Source organism: Ctenopharyngodon idella, chromosome 19 (assembly GCF_019924925.1).
Source record: "Ctenopharyngodon idella isolate HZGC_01 chromosome 19, HZGC01, whole genome shotgun sequence".
Taxonomy (NCBI): Eukaryota; Metazoa; Chordata; class Actinopteri; order Cypriniformes; family Xenocyprididae; genus Ctenopharyngodon; species Ctenopharyngodon idella.
Window position 1 is genome coordinate 17,732,272 of NC_067238.1, and position 15,229 is coordinate 17,747,500.

Consider the following 15,229-nt stretch of genomic DNA (forward strand, 5'->3'; position numbering starts at 1 on the left):
GCAAAAACATGCATATAGAGGGCGGAAACTAACAAGACTCATAGCTGTGTGTATGTCAGCGGTAGGGTGAGTATTACGCTTTCTTCCTGACAATGGAGTCGGCGCGCAGCAAGCTAGCCGTGGAGACAGGAAGTTGTTCCAGATAGGCAATGAAAGGTAAAAAGGGGCACAACAGGAAACAGTTCCCTGTGAACTGGTTCCTAGTCCTTTCCCATGTCATAGAGACTGACGGAGTTCATGCTGATACACACACAAAGCATGTGACAGATAGTCAAGAGAATATTGTACAAAAACAAGGTATTACCACGGTACATGTCTAAAAAACCTTGGTAGGAAAAAGAGCTTTTAGGAATGATCTCAGGTACGTGAAATATGTATTAAGAATGTAAATAATCATTTTCATGTTGAAGTTTCCTCACCTATCAGTGAGCCGTTGAGAAAGAGAGCCACGCCCAGCAGGACGCCCACACACAGCGCCAGGATGAAGGGCCGTCGTCGGCCCCAGCGCAGCGTACAGCGGTCACTGGCCGAGCCGATCAGAGGGGTGAACATGAGGCCCAGGATGGGGCTCAGGAACCACGTCAGGCTGTAGTATTGCTCTGGAAGACCTGAGAACAGGACAAACACAACATTACCATCACATCACACATCTGATGTCACTTCCTGTGCAGGGCTCATGAAGATCTTGCTGTTCCAGGCAGTTTAGTGTTGCATATTATTATTATGCGTATTGCTTTCAGAAAACAGGCATTAACGGTAATATGATAAAAGACCCATCATTACTCATTATAAACCATTAAAACCCACTTAGAAAAGAAGGTTACTCATTACAATGAAAGAAAAACCCCTGAAATTCAGTCTAACCAGATCGATGCTGATAATACTAATGCTACGGATAACATTATCCAATATTCAACATCCTATCAAGCATCTCCACTTAGACTCAAAAAACTATTTAAGATTAATGTATTTGAATTGCATATAAAATTTCCATCTATTTGGATTACACCATTTTAACATGAACTACTAAATGCATATTTGACAGTCATACATAAATGAAACGCATAAATCATATTTTTTGTGTTTATAATATTTTTTAATATATTTACGGTAACTCATATCATAGGTCACACAGTGTGTCTGACCTCTTTAACCTTGATTCAAGTAGGTTTTGCGGTTAAACCTTCAGGTCAGGACGGCTGCCGTCTGTCGCAGCTGGCACTCAAAGTTATGATCTTATGACCAGATTCAATAAGAAAATAGGATCAGACAATAAAGCAGATTGTTTGTAAGAGTAACAGGCTTTAAACGTTAATCAAATAACTCTCTCTCACGCACACTCACATGATTCGAATCATAAATAATTCCACTGTGGAAATCATTATGGGGTAAACAATCCCCTAAAAGCCTGGCAAACCTCCATCTTACCAATAAAAATACACTTTCATTGTTCCCGGATCAGACAGGAGCTCTGCTGGCCTGTTAGTGCTGAACTACAGACACTTCATCATTCAAGAAGAAACCTGAAAGTCATGAAAACAGCCCACAACAACAAAACACTTCAAATGCAAGGGCCAAAAAATGTTTCTCATAAGATTTTCCTCTGATTTTTACTTGAATCATCTGATTTAGTTATTAATGTTCTATTATATGCCTAGTTAGATGTATATGGAAGCTTGTTTCTGCCACAGAATAAACCGTTTTTTAAAAAATAATTGCAAATTTTTATCTCACATTTGCGAGTTTTCATCTCGTAATTCTGACTTTTTTTGTGTTATAATGTCCAATTGTGAGGGGAAAAAGACTGACTTCTTTCTCAGAATTGTGAGTTTATATCTCGCAATTAAGAATTTATATAAATTAATTTAATCAACTGATGTACTTGACAAAAGGTTATTTTATATAGATAGAAAAACAAATATGTTCTCATAAAAGGGTTAAAAAACATGAAAATGAATTTCACAGAGGAAATACAGTTTCTTAAGGAAAGTTAACTTACATTTATAAAAACATATCGAAAGTATAGAGAAGGATTTAAAAAAAGAAACGTTTCAGACAAGTGCTCATGGAAAAGATGAAAAAAAAGTTCTTAATGAATAAAATAAATCAATAAAATATATAATAAATAATTCAGTCAAGTGCCCAAAGAAAAGATGAGTAAAAGGAAAAATTAATTAGTAAAAAAAAAAATTCAGAATATTATTATACAAAAATATTTTTTAGTCAAGTGCTCACAGAAAATATAAGAAGAAAAAAAGAAGAAAAAATAAATTCTTAAAATAAAATAAAATTCAGAATATTATTATATAAAAATATAATTCAGTCAAGTGTTCAGAAAAAAAATTAGTAAAAGAAAAAATAAATTCTTAAAATAAAATTCAAAATATTTTTATATAAAAATATTTCAGTCAAGTGCTCACAGAAAAGATGAGTAAAAGAAAAAATAAATTCTTAAAATAAAATAAAACTCAGAATATTATTATATAAAAATATTATTAAGAAAAGATGAGTAAAGAAAAAAATAAATTATTCAAAAATAATATAAAATATGAAATAATTTAGTGCTCACAGCAAAGATAAATATAAGAAAAAAGAAATTCTATGACACTTTCAAAGCAAAAAATATGATTATCACATCTGCAAAGCATGATGGACTCGCCACCAAAGAAATACAAACATGAACTGGACCTTCTTTAATCAGTAATATTATTGTCTGCCTTCAGGAGCATCATTTATGTCAGAAATTTAAATGCTTCGTCTGTGTGCTCACTGGGCTTTGGAAAATGACATTTAAGCTCATTGTGTTGTTACAAAACAGATCAGTATTTCCAGAAAGGAAAATAAACCAATCTGTTGGCCATTTGAAGAGTATGTTTGTACATGAAAATGAGATCTTATGTCATAAATCCACCAAACAATCAAAGCACTTCTCATCCAGACGGAGAGCTCAGTGGATCAGAGTCTGTCTGAAGCATGTCTTCATGCGGCTGCTGGAGTGTGTTTGTTCTGTGAGGCTGTTATAATGCCAGAACAAACACCACACACACCAGCTGTCTATCATAAACCTCCATCATCATAACCACGTCAGAATTCTGCTCTGGCCGTTATAACGCTCATAACCACACGCTGCGGATCATGCAGAGATTGGCATAGCAACGATAACTCTCACAGGAATCAACTCTATCTTTAGAGACAGATTTGTGTGTGTGACACAGAGGAGACATTTAAAGCCATAATAGGATTCTCTCTCTCTCTCTCTCACACACACACACACACACACAGTCAGCGTCTCTTCACCTCTGAGAGGCTCGTCCGCGGTCGGAAAGGCTGATAGGTCTGTTACGTGAAACGAGGAGCGCTGAGGAGTCGAGTTCAGTGGAGAACATTCCTGAACTTACGCAAGAGACGCGCAGTATGGTTTCACAGGGGTCAGCAACCGATAGCATCACTGAGACGAATGACTCCAGTGCAAACACAGCACAGGTATTTGTGTACGGCAACACATTCAGTCACATGACTTTGCCAAAAGGATCAGTTTGACATGTTAACTATGTCTTCACCAGGAAAAATTGCATTTTTTAAAATGTAATAATATTATATAATTTAATAAATAATTTAAAAATATTGAAATAATATTTGAGTATTTTAGTTATATATAAGCATATACAGCATATTATTATATATATATATATATATATATAATAATTCATTTAAAAAAATATTGAAATAATATTTGAGTGTATTGTGTATATATATATATATATATATATATATATATATAGCATATAATATTGCAATATTATTAAATATTAAATTTAATAATAAAATACTATATTATCATAAGTGCTATAAATAATATAATATTATTAAATACCATGTATAATATATATATATATTTATATATATACTTATTACTAATATTTTAGTGTGTACTAAAATTGTTTTCAAAAGTATTTCAAAAGCCATTTTGAACCTTCTGATTGGACAAATAATATATATAGTAAAAAAAAAAAATTCTCACAATTGTTAATCCTACAATCCCACAATTCTGTGTGGTTAAAAAAAAAACAGAACGACTATAAAAGTCACAGTTTTTCTCACGGATGCTGTCAGAAATCAGCTGGAATAGTGCCACTGCACCTGCTGGTGAAATGCGTGACATCCCATTCCTGGATCCGCAAAAAAACCCCAAAAAACCTCATGATCCTCTGGGAAAAACGTCTACTGGAGTCCTGAGAAGTTTTCTGAGAGCCTTATCAGAGTCAGGACAGGATCTGTGTTCTCATCGCAGGAGACCCGAGCTTGGGAACGCCGGGCCCAGCTTCACCTCACAGTGCCACCAACGTCTTCCTGCCACCATCGACAGTCAGTCCGCTTCCTCTTCCTCGGTTTTGTTGAGGTGTTTTTTTATATATATTTAGTCTTTGTGCGCAAGCTGCAGTTAAACACACAAACACTGAGACGAGGCACAAACAAAAGATCTGAATCAGCTGGTAAGCAAGTTATTTGTTCCTTGAAAAATATGTGGAATAAACATCCAAACAGGAAGTTTGAGAGATTTCAGTAAATAATCTCAGGAGATTTTTGTTTCCCACCAGGTCAAAAATGGTGAACAATACTGAGAGCAGAACGAGTCGAACCAGAGGAAGTACTTTCTAAAAGAGAGAAACACAAGTCATACTGTAGCTAAAACTCAGCTCTTCTGTCTTATCAGGCAAACTCCCATCAGTACACAAACAAAAAGATGATCTACAGGTCAGCACCAGGTCAGCCAGTCAGAAGCCGTGTGAAACTAGCTACTACCTGCTAGCTGGATTTCCCAGCATGGACCACTGAAAGGCAAAACTCTTCCTTCTTTATTTATTTAGATGCTTTCAGAGCCGGTCACACTAGACTTCATTTCCAATCACTTCCACTCATATGACCTCTGATCTGCAAATTCATACAGCGGAATCATGTTTGAATTTATTACTAATTTAATAATAATTGAAATATTTATTAATTATTCATATTCATTTTAAATGTATTAATATTTATTTAGAAATGTATATTATATTTTATTATACTATATAATAATAAAATGTAATATATATATATATATATATATATATATATACACATACATACATACACACACACTTTATCTGCAGGTACACACACACACACACACACACACACACACACACACATAATGAACAACATAAGGTCACATGGGAAGCACCAATAAACCCAAAGACTGAAAAAAACATGTCATTAGTCAGCCATCACCACTACAACAGCCTGTTCCTATGAAAACAAGAAGCCTTGCCAACACACCAGAGACAAACGAGAGAAATCTGGAGTGAGAGTGACAGGAAGAGGAAGGTCAGGAAGGTCAAACTGTCTAGAAATGGACAAAAGGCAAAGCAATGCCAGGAAACAGGTGCTCTCCTGCTCTCGGTGTGTCAGGTGCACAGCGGACTACAGCAGCCTAGAGTGGACTACAGCGGACTACGGTGGTCTACAGAGGACTACAGCGGTCTAGGGTGGTCTACAGTGGTCTACAGTGGACTACGGTGGTCTACAGAGGACTACAGCAGTCTAGGGTGGTCTACAGTGGTCTACAGCAGACTACGGTGGTCTACAGAGGACTACAGCGGTCTAGGGTGGTCTACAGTGGTCTACAGCAGACTACGGTGGTCTACAGAGGACTACAGCGGTCTAGGGTGGTCTACAGTGGTCTACAGCGGACTACGGTGGTCTACAGAGGACTACAGCAGTCTAGGGTGGTCTACAGTGGTCTACAGCAGACTACGGTGGTCTACAGAGGACTACAGCGGTCTAGGGTGGTCTACAGTGGTCTACAGCGGACTACGGTGGTCTACAGAGGACTACAGCGGTCTAGGGTGGTCTACAGTGGTCTACAGCGGACTACGGTGGTCTACAGAGGACTACAGCAGTCTAGGGTGGTCTACAGTGGTCTACAGCAGACTACGGTGGTCTACAGAGGACTACAGCGGTCTAGGGTGGTCTACAGTGGTCTACAGCGGACTACGGTGGTCTACAGAGGACTACAGCGGTCTAGGGTGGTCTACAGTGGTCTACAGCGGACTACGGTGGTCTACAGAGGACTACAGCGGTCTAGGGTGGTCTACAGTGGTCTACAGCGGACTACGGTGGTCTACAGAGGACTACAGCGGTCTAGGGTGGTCTACAGTGGTCTACAGCAGACTACGGTGGTCTACAGAGGACTACAGCAGTCTAGGGTGGTCTACAGTGGTCTACAGTGGACTACGGTGGTCTACAGAGGACTACAGCGGTCTAGGGTGGTCTACAGTGGTCTACAGTGGACTACGGTGGTCTACAGCGGTCTAGGGTGGTCTACAGCGGACTACGGTGGTCTACAGAGGACTACAGCAGTCTAGGGTGGTCTACAGCGGTCTACAGTGGACTATGGTGGTCTACAGCAGTCTAGGGTGGTCTACAGCGGACTACAGTGGCCTATAGTGGACAACAGCGGAGTACGGCGGACTACAGCAGACTACGGTGGTCTACAGCGGTCTACGGCGATCTACAGCAGCCTACAGTGGTCTACAGCGGACTACAGCGGTCTACAGCAGACTATGGCAGTCTACAGCAGCCTACAGTGGTCTACAGCGGACTACAGTGGTCTACAGCAGACTATGGCAGACTATGGCGGTCTACAGCAGCCTACAGTGGTCTACAGCGGACTACAGCAGCCTACGGCAGACTGCAGCAGTCTACGGCGGTCTACAGTGGACTACGGCGGTCTACAGCAGCCTACGGCGGACTACGGCAGTCTACAGCTGACTATGGCGGTCTACAGCGGCCTATAGCGGACTACAGCAGACTGTGGTGGTCTACAGTGGACTATGGCGGTCTACAGCAGCTTACAGCGGACTACGACAGTCTACGGCAGACTACGGTGGTCTACAGTGGACTATGGGAGAGTACAGTGGACTATGGCAGTCTATAGTGTTCTACAGCATTCTACAGCAGTCTACGGTGGACTACGGTGGTCTATGGCGGTCTACAGCGGACTACAGCGGTCTACAGCGGACTACGGCGGTCTACAGTGGACTACGGTGGACTATGACGCACTACGGCAGTCTACAGCGGACTACAGGGGACTAAAGCATTCTACAGTACAGACTACAGCTGGATTGCGAGTTGTTGTGAACAAATTTCCGCAAGGAAATCATATCTGATTTCAGATTCACCTGCTGCTAAACATCACAAAGTCAAATCATCCCCTATTTACCTTGTACAATGTAAATTATAAGTCATAATTCATAATTTTCTCCTTGATTATCCTGTTTCATTTAGAAATATCACCATTCTTGGCCAGAATCTTCTGCATAGTCAAATTCAAGCTATGTGATGGCCACCATGATCCAGGACCAGAAACTGAATCTCTCCAGCCCTCTGATCCCGATTCGCCAGAAATCAAGCAGATGGCAGAATGAAATATTAACACGGTGGTTTCATATTCTGTTCCATTCCAGCGTGTGTCCGGAATAACCCTGCATCCCTCTCCGATCGTAGCTCATCACCATGAATAATTTAACAGAGTTAGAGAGAGAGAGATGTGCTGTTTGGATCTGGTTAAGATTGGTGATCTGGACAGCTAACAGACAGCTTACTGAGATCACAACCCTGCTCTGAGATCAGCAGATGAGCAGCACTGATCTAAGGGGTTGCCAGTGTGTTACCAAGTGAGAGATTGCTTGTGTTTCAATCATTAGATTGTGAAAACTGACCTCCAATATTGTCCATCTGTTTTTCTCTTGTCAGTGAGCTCCTGTTCCTGAAGGACATTTAAACCACATGGGTTTAAACACACACACACACACACAGCGAGTCATCTCTGTTATGTAACACTGCAGCAGTGCGATACGCAGCACTTTCTCACTCGGCACTTCACTGCACTGCACATACAGGAGATCTAGTCCAATTTTTTCCTTACACACACATACACACACACACACGTCATATTCGTCTCGCTTCTTGGAAACCACACTGGTCACTGTCAGCTCTTGGGCGGCTCTGCTTCCTACTTTTGTGGGCACATAATTCACAGAGGACGCAGTACATTTCAAACAAAATGCTAAATGAGTTTCACTATTGTTTCCGCAAAACCGCTGAAAGTCTGAGTGGTCATGAGAACTCAAGTCTAATCCGCCAGAGACTGACTAAAAACAACCTAAAAGGGCTCATTGTTTTGCTATTTATAAGAGACAATAGAGACCTGCAAAATCACACGCCACAAACATACTTTATGTAGTGCTCATAACATTACAATCCATAGTTTTCTACAGATCAGCCAAAATAATGCATCTATAACAGATCGCAGGGTGACGGGGCTGACAGAGCAGGTGTGCGCTGAATTCTTGTGCCCTGTGTGTGAGATGTGACGTACCCATGAGGCATTGCAGCAAGCGGGACTGACACCAGGTCGCGAGCTGCAACCAGGTTCAGAATGCAAGACTAGCGTAGAGCTTACAGCGTAATTTAAACAATTTCATCATTTACATTTTTTAAAAGAAAAATATAACTGCATAAAAATACATATTTCCTACTTTATATAAACTAAGAAACATTTATTATTATAATTTATTATATATAATAATATAAAAAATAAATAAAACTAAAAATAAATTACATTAATAATAAATTATTTAAATAAAGTATTAATTTATTTAATTTTTTATTAATATGCATTATAATTTATTTTATATAATTATAAATTATAATAATAAATGCATGTTTCTTATTTTATTTTTAATTAATTAATCATTTTCTTATTTATTTATAATTTGTTTTATATACATATATATATATATACATATAAATATACATACATATTATATATATATATATATATATATATATATATATATATATATATATATATATACACACAGTAAACATACAGAAGACATGGTTCAAGAAGCTTAATATGTATCCCGAAGTATTGTGTGTGTTGGAAAAAAAAAATCTAGCAAGATCTACAGCTGCTAGGTAATTTTGTAAAGCATATCAACAGATTTTTGTGGCTTGAGTAGGGCGTTTGTTTATGGCTTGCATGTTTGAGAATGAGGTCTGTTTGCTTAGTGGGAGTTTTTTCCCATCATTGCGGAATGCATGAAATCCACAGGCTGTGAAAAGCAAAATTCCTTCACTATTTCACACATTCACTAGCTCCTGTTTACCCCCAAACCAGCTGAGCATTCTGGGACACGTAAACGCGTGTGCCTCATCCCGAACCTCGGAATCTGCTGAGTAACACATTCCCAACACAGCAACGGGCCACGCATTCCTTCTGCCTTTATGATCCTGTCTTTTCTGTCTCTGCAGGTGGAATGCTCCGCAAATAGGGAATTTCATATGGGCAGATTCATACACACACACACACACACACACACACACACACACACACACACACACACACACACACGTCACAACAACAATTTGTGTGATAAAAAGTCACAATTACCCCTTTTTTATATTTTAATCCATTTAAACACACTTCCCCACTCATACTAGAAGGATTCATTCTTTCCAAATACAGCTATTCAAGTAATCTGGGGAAACATTCCTCCATAATCGCAGAATATAAAAAAAAATAAAAGTAAATATCAGATTTTTCCTATATTGTGGAGCTCTATGATAAGGAGCAGGATGTCCAGGTTGTCAGAATAATTTCCTGCTTCCGGCATATAAACTAACGGTGAGATTTTGCGGCTAATCCACCCAACAGCTATTGTTTTCACTAAATCTCAGGAACAACCTGGCATACGTCACCAGATGCCCCGTCACACAAAGACAGGTCAGTGAGAGCGGATCAACCTCCATAAATCTTCTTATCCTTTGCAACTGTTGTTCGGACACCGAGCGCCTGATCTTTGCAGACACAAAGTCACAGAAGACTCTAAAATTAGCATGTTACATGATAACATTTCATCACTCTACATATCAGCCTCAACCTAATCCTTCAAATCCAGGGAATTCACCATTAGTTTACATAATCACCAATGATATGCAACAGAGAGCAAAGTAGTTAAACAACAGTCAAGATAACCTAGAAGTCACAGACAAAAAATAGCTTACTACAGACAATTTAGATAATTATCAGAAATATGACGGTGAAAAAGCATTTTTCTAGCATGAAACTTAAACACTAAAATAAAATGTACAATAAATACAATTAATATAACTAAAAAAACAACCAAAAATGGTGATAAACAGCAGTTTGTATTTGGATTTATGGTACAATAAGGTTCCATTAGTTGCTACATTAGTTAACATAAACTAAAAATGAAAACTAATAAAGCATTTATTAATCTTAGTTAATGTTAATTTCTACATTTACTAATACAATATTAAAATAAAAAGTTGTATCTTTTACTATTATTTAATGGACAATGAACAGTATTTGTATTTACTAATGTTAATAAGTATTTAAAAATACTGTAACATTGTTAGTTAATGCATAAACTCATGTTAACTAATGGGACCGTAATGTAAAGTGCTGTAAATTACAAAAAAAGCACAAGTAAAATGATGTGCACACATTTTTGAGCCATGACTGAATCAGCGAATCTAGTTTTGAAGGAGCAGTTCATTGAAATGACACAGTTACAGCACAATAAATAATGGATCTTCCCTCCGGGAGAGAAAAATACTGTTAGCAATACTGTGTAAATGTGTCCTCAGTTGGTGTCATGGTGCGATAGCGAGGTCTAGCGAGAAGGGTAGCTAACAGGTGCTGCAGTGTGAATGAGTGAAAGAACAAAAAGTAAGGGAATGAAACGATCTGCATTTACATTTATGCATTTGTTAGATGATTTTATCCAAAGTGAAACTGCATTTAAAGGTGCAGTATGTAATATTGACAGCTAGTGGTTGAAATGGGCACTGCAGTTCAAATTAAAAATATTGGAGAGAGTTGTTTGCCTCGCCCCTTCTTCATCAGACTCATGCGGGTTGCCAGATTGAGGACACGCAACAGGAATGAGCGCAACTGACAATGGAAGGCGATGAGCCGAACACTAAGCTGATCCGTTGATTTATCCACGTTTTAATATCTGAACTTTTTAGATGGATGCCGAGGCTTTTTAGGTCAGGCAGAATCTGCGATCTCTGACCCAGTTCGTTTGCTGGCTTCCATGGATGCGATATGCGGTGTTTTCCGGCAACTGGCAACCCAGGGTGTTGAAATACTATTGGGTAAACTGGCAGTGGGCGGAGTCACACAGACATTCTGACACGGAAAACACATTTCAAAGTAGAATAATTGGCTGTAGCATTGATTTTATGAGAAACAAGTAGTATGTGAACTTAGCATGTTTCCTAAATATCTGACATAACATATTATGGTATTTTTATGCATTAGTAGAGTCAAAAAATTACATAAAGCACCTTTAAGGTATATATTTGATCAGTTCATGCATTCCCAGGGAATTGAACACATGGCATCGCTTGGAACCTAGTTCCTTTTTTGGGGTGCAAACAGGGAGTTTTTAAGAAACAGATACCTACTATTTCAAAACATAATATTCATTGAGATCATTCATGCCTATGATGATCAACTTTAAAGCAAGAGCGCAGATCATGGCAGGTGCTCTGACTGAAGCAAACCACACGCGGCTGAATGACCCACAGACGGAGCATCGGTGTGGTCACAAGCTGACAGCTACAAACACCAACCAGACCCACAAACAACCAGTGCATAAAAAAGAGCACTGGAGAGCAGCACGTCTGAACAATCACACGCTTTACATCTGTGCTGTTTCTGTACATCACATGCGATTAATAAAAACATCTTCTTGAGCAGCAAATCATCATATTAGAATGATTTCTGAAGGATCATGTGACACTGAAGACTGGAGTAATGATGCTGAAAATTCAGCTTTGATCACAGGAATAAATTACATTTTAAAATATATTAAATTGTAATAGTATTTCACAATATTGCTGTTTTTACTGTATTTTTGATTAAGTAAATGCAGCCTTGATGAGCAATAAGAGACTTCTTTCAAAAAACAAAAAATAATAAATTGTACTGACCCCAAACATATACAGTGTATATAAAAAGCAAAAGATTATATATATAATTCAAGTCCTGTTCTAGATTTTTATCCTGCTAAATATCAGAAACATGGCAGAATGTAGAATTAAAATGGGTTGTAAATGCCATTTCATGTTAATTAAGTTCCTGCTTGGAAAAGGCAAAAATAAAGTTTAGCCGAAATCGATTTAACCCTCTGGTGCTGTTCGAGTGTCGGTCAACATTGATCAAATTTTTACAGTTTTAATGAAAAGATTGTACTATATTTTAATTCAATAATGTTTTTTTATTTAATATTTTGTATTTTTAGGGGATTTTATGGCACTAAATTATATTTATGCTGCAGTTATGATCCATTTATTCACTTTTTGAGCATGGACCTGAAAATGAAATTTCCAACTTAAACTATTATAAATCTTGAATGCTTCGGAGCACAGACTTAGCACAGTAGCACAGACTTTCTAAACAAGTTGTGATCCAAATTTGAGCTTGATATCTCAAAAAATGAGCTTTCAGTAAGATTTTGTTTGACCGCAGTACCAAACATTTCCACTAGAGGAAATTTGTCTCCCATTCATTTCCAACGCGCTCATTTTTGATCGAGAACAATACAAGTGTGGCTACTTTTTTCAGGACCATTTAACCTTTTTTGAATCAAGTCCATCCATGATTTTTTTCTTTTTTGTGTGTTTTCACACAGCAAGTGCCAAAACCTTTACCAAGTTTCGTACCATTCTGATGAAGTAAAAAATTCTAAAAAAAAAACAAAACGTAAAATTTTTGGCCAAAAACGACCCAACAGCTCCAATGGGTTAAAAGTGTATGTGTGTGTCACACATATGTAGATAAGTAATCAATATCACACCAATCACTGTTGGGCTTCCTGTTGAGAAAAAGGGACTTCCTATTCAGAATGAGAATATAGGAGTTACTGCTGTTCAATAAAGCATTATGATTATGAAGAACAAAAGCACCGTTGCTCCTCAAGACCCACAGCTGATTGCATGACAAAGTGGCATTTCTTTCAGGGAAATGAAGGCCTGGGGTGTCGTTTGCATAATCTATGAACTGCCAGATGAGTCATGCAGTGCACGTCCCACAGATCCTTTAATTGTTTGCTTTATTGCGCCATTCACACACACACACACACACACACACACACCTATAACAGTATATTTACATATATAAATGAATAATTAAATATAAGTATAAATTGACATTATAACCACCTTCTCAATAGCTATTGCTATCAGCACTGACCACAGAACAACCCATATCAAACCACAACTAATTTTAATGTCAATAAACAGTCTAGTCAGGACAGAGCTCACTCTTTGCTGTGTGCATCAGGCCGTGTTAGATGTTATGATCTGGTTTATTATTATCTAAATGTTTGTGGACAGTCTCACCTATCTGCAGCAGCACAGGCGTGACCAGCGCCGTCTCCATGGCGTAGCAGAACTCTCGTCCGAACATGACGGCGCCATGCATGATCCACTGGCGCAGTGGGATGCGGTCTATAGAACCCTCGCTGACCGACTCCTCTTGAGTCTCCAAGTCCCGCCCTCCAGCCCCGCCCGCTCCATTAGCCCCGCCTCCTCCACTATGTTTCTCCACAGGCGGCACCATGGCGGCCTGCATCTGCACAGCATCTGCCTCGGTGTTCTGCGGGGCCATCCTCGCCGTCGCCGGCATGCACTCGGAGCAGAGGTCACGTGTGGCTCCACGCACAATCAAAAGCAAATAATGCACAAAATAATGCAAAAAAAATCTAGGAAGTATAAAGCCAACAGCAGCACACCGCTTCCTGTGGACGCCTTTCTGTCGAGGAGCTCAGCCGTGGATTGGACTCAGGGAGCGGGATATATCCTGAAACGTGGCGTTTGATAAAGGCCTCTTGCAGGACCCCTGGGACGGGCCGAGTTGGGTGATTTGGGTCAGACAGGGGAGGATATGACTCTATCATGAGGTCACTCCCACTGATGTGATGTATGTCAGCGTATGTGTGTGTGTGTGTGTGTGTGTGTGTGTGTGTGTGGGTGTATGTGCATGTACTTGTGTGTGTGTGTGTGGTGTAAGTGTGTTTACTGTCTACTGGAAATAGTAAAAATCCATATCAATTGCCATTCAGTTAATACCAGTTTCATGATTTGTATGGAGGCGGTGCTGTAGAGGGTGGAGGGCAGGCCGAGGGGTGAAGGGCAGGAGAAACCAGACGGAAAGCACCGGAGAATCCCCATGGAGTGACTGATCAATCTGAAAGAGGGCAGGAGAGAGAGAGTGTTACTTAAATTCACAAAAAAAGGTCTAACAATATGCATGTACTTTCATTAATTTACTTGTATGCATTTACATGTACATTAATGCATTTACATAAATGCATGTACTTTTATGCATTTACATTAATGCACTTACTTTTATCCATTTACGTGTATTTTATGCATATTTAAATGTACTTTTATCCATTTACATTAATGCATTTACTTTTATGCAATTTTATCCAAAGTATCTTGCATTACTTTGAAGGAATACATTTGATAAAATCATGCATTCCCTGGGAATTGAACCCATGACCTTAGTGTTGCTAGCACCATGTTTGGTGGTGTTTACACATGCAAGACTCACTGACTCAATGCTAAGGTTGTTTCCATCATATTAAGCCCCGCCGAACATTATTTCCTGCTCAATATTGTGGTTTCACTTCAAATTGTTAAATAACTGCAGATGAATGCATTGATAATACTGTTGCATGTTGTCCTGAAGCATTTCTCCAGAACATTCCTTATGTTTTGTGTTTTAATTTAATCTGAGGTTCCTGAGTTCGACTCCAAACAAACAGCATTAACATATTTGGCGGGATTATACGGGGAGCTTTCAGAGATTAGCGGCTGTAACTATAGCACGTTTCAGCACAGGGCGGAAATTCACGCTAAAAGCCCAAAGCATTAAAGTGTGCAAAAACAATCAGCTGTGCAGTGGCACTTCATAAACCTCTTAACATGACTGAGATGAGAAATGAATCTGCGTGCGGTCTTGAGGGCTCTTTAAGACCCAACACAATGCGCTTCGCTCAAGGTTCAAACTGGAGCAACAGAGCCGACATTGTGTTTGTGCGGCCCGGGTCTCCTGATTTCACCACGCTGCTATTTACGGATCAGA

General features: G+C 39.0%; 1 protein-coding gene across 2 annotated transcripts in view; it reads right to left on the bottom strand.

Moving 5' to 3' along the window:
* Positions 1 to 15,229, bottom strand: part of LOC127501349 (solute carrier family 45 member 4) — a 52,849-nt gene that overhangs the window by 12,727 nt on the left and 24,893 nt on the right. For both annotated transcript variants that reach the window (XM_051873293.1, XM_051873294.1), the window contains 2 exons: positions 13,480 to 14,326; positions 420 to 608 (listed from right to left, as the gene is read on the bottom strand). In XM_051873293.1, coding sequence (XP_051729253.1) covers positions 420 to 608; positions 13,480 to 13,765 — 475 coding nt within the window. In that variant the 5' untranslated portion in view covers positions 13,766 to 14,326. The remainder of the gene's footprint in view (positions 1 to 419; positions 609 to 13,479; positions 14,327 to 15,229) is intronic.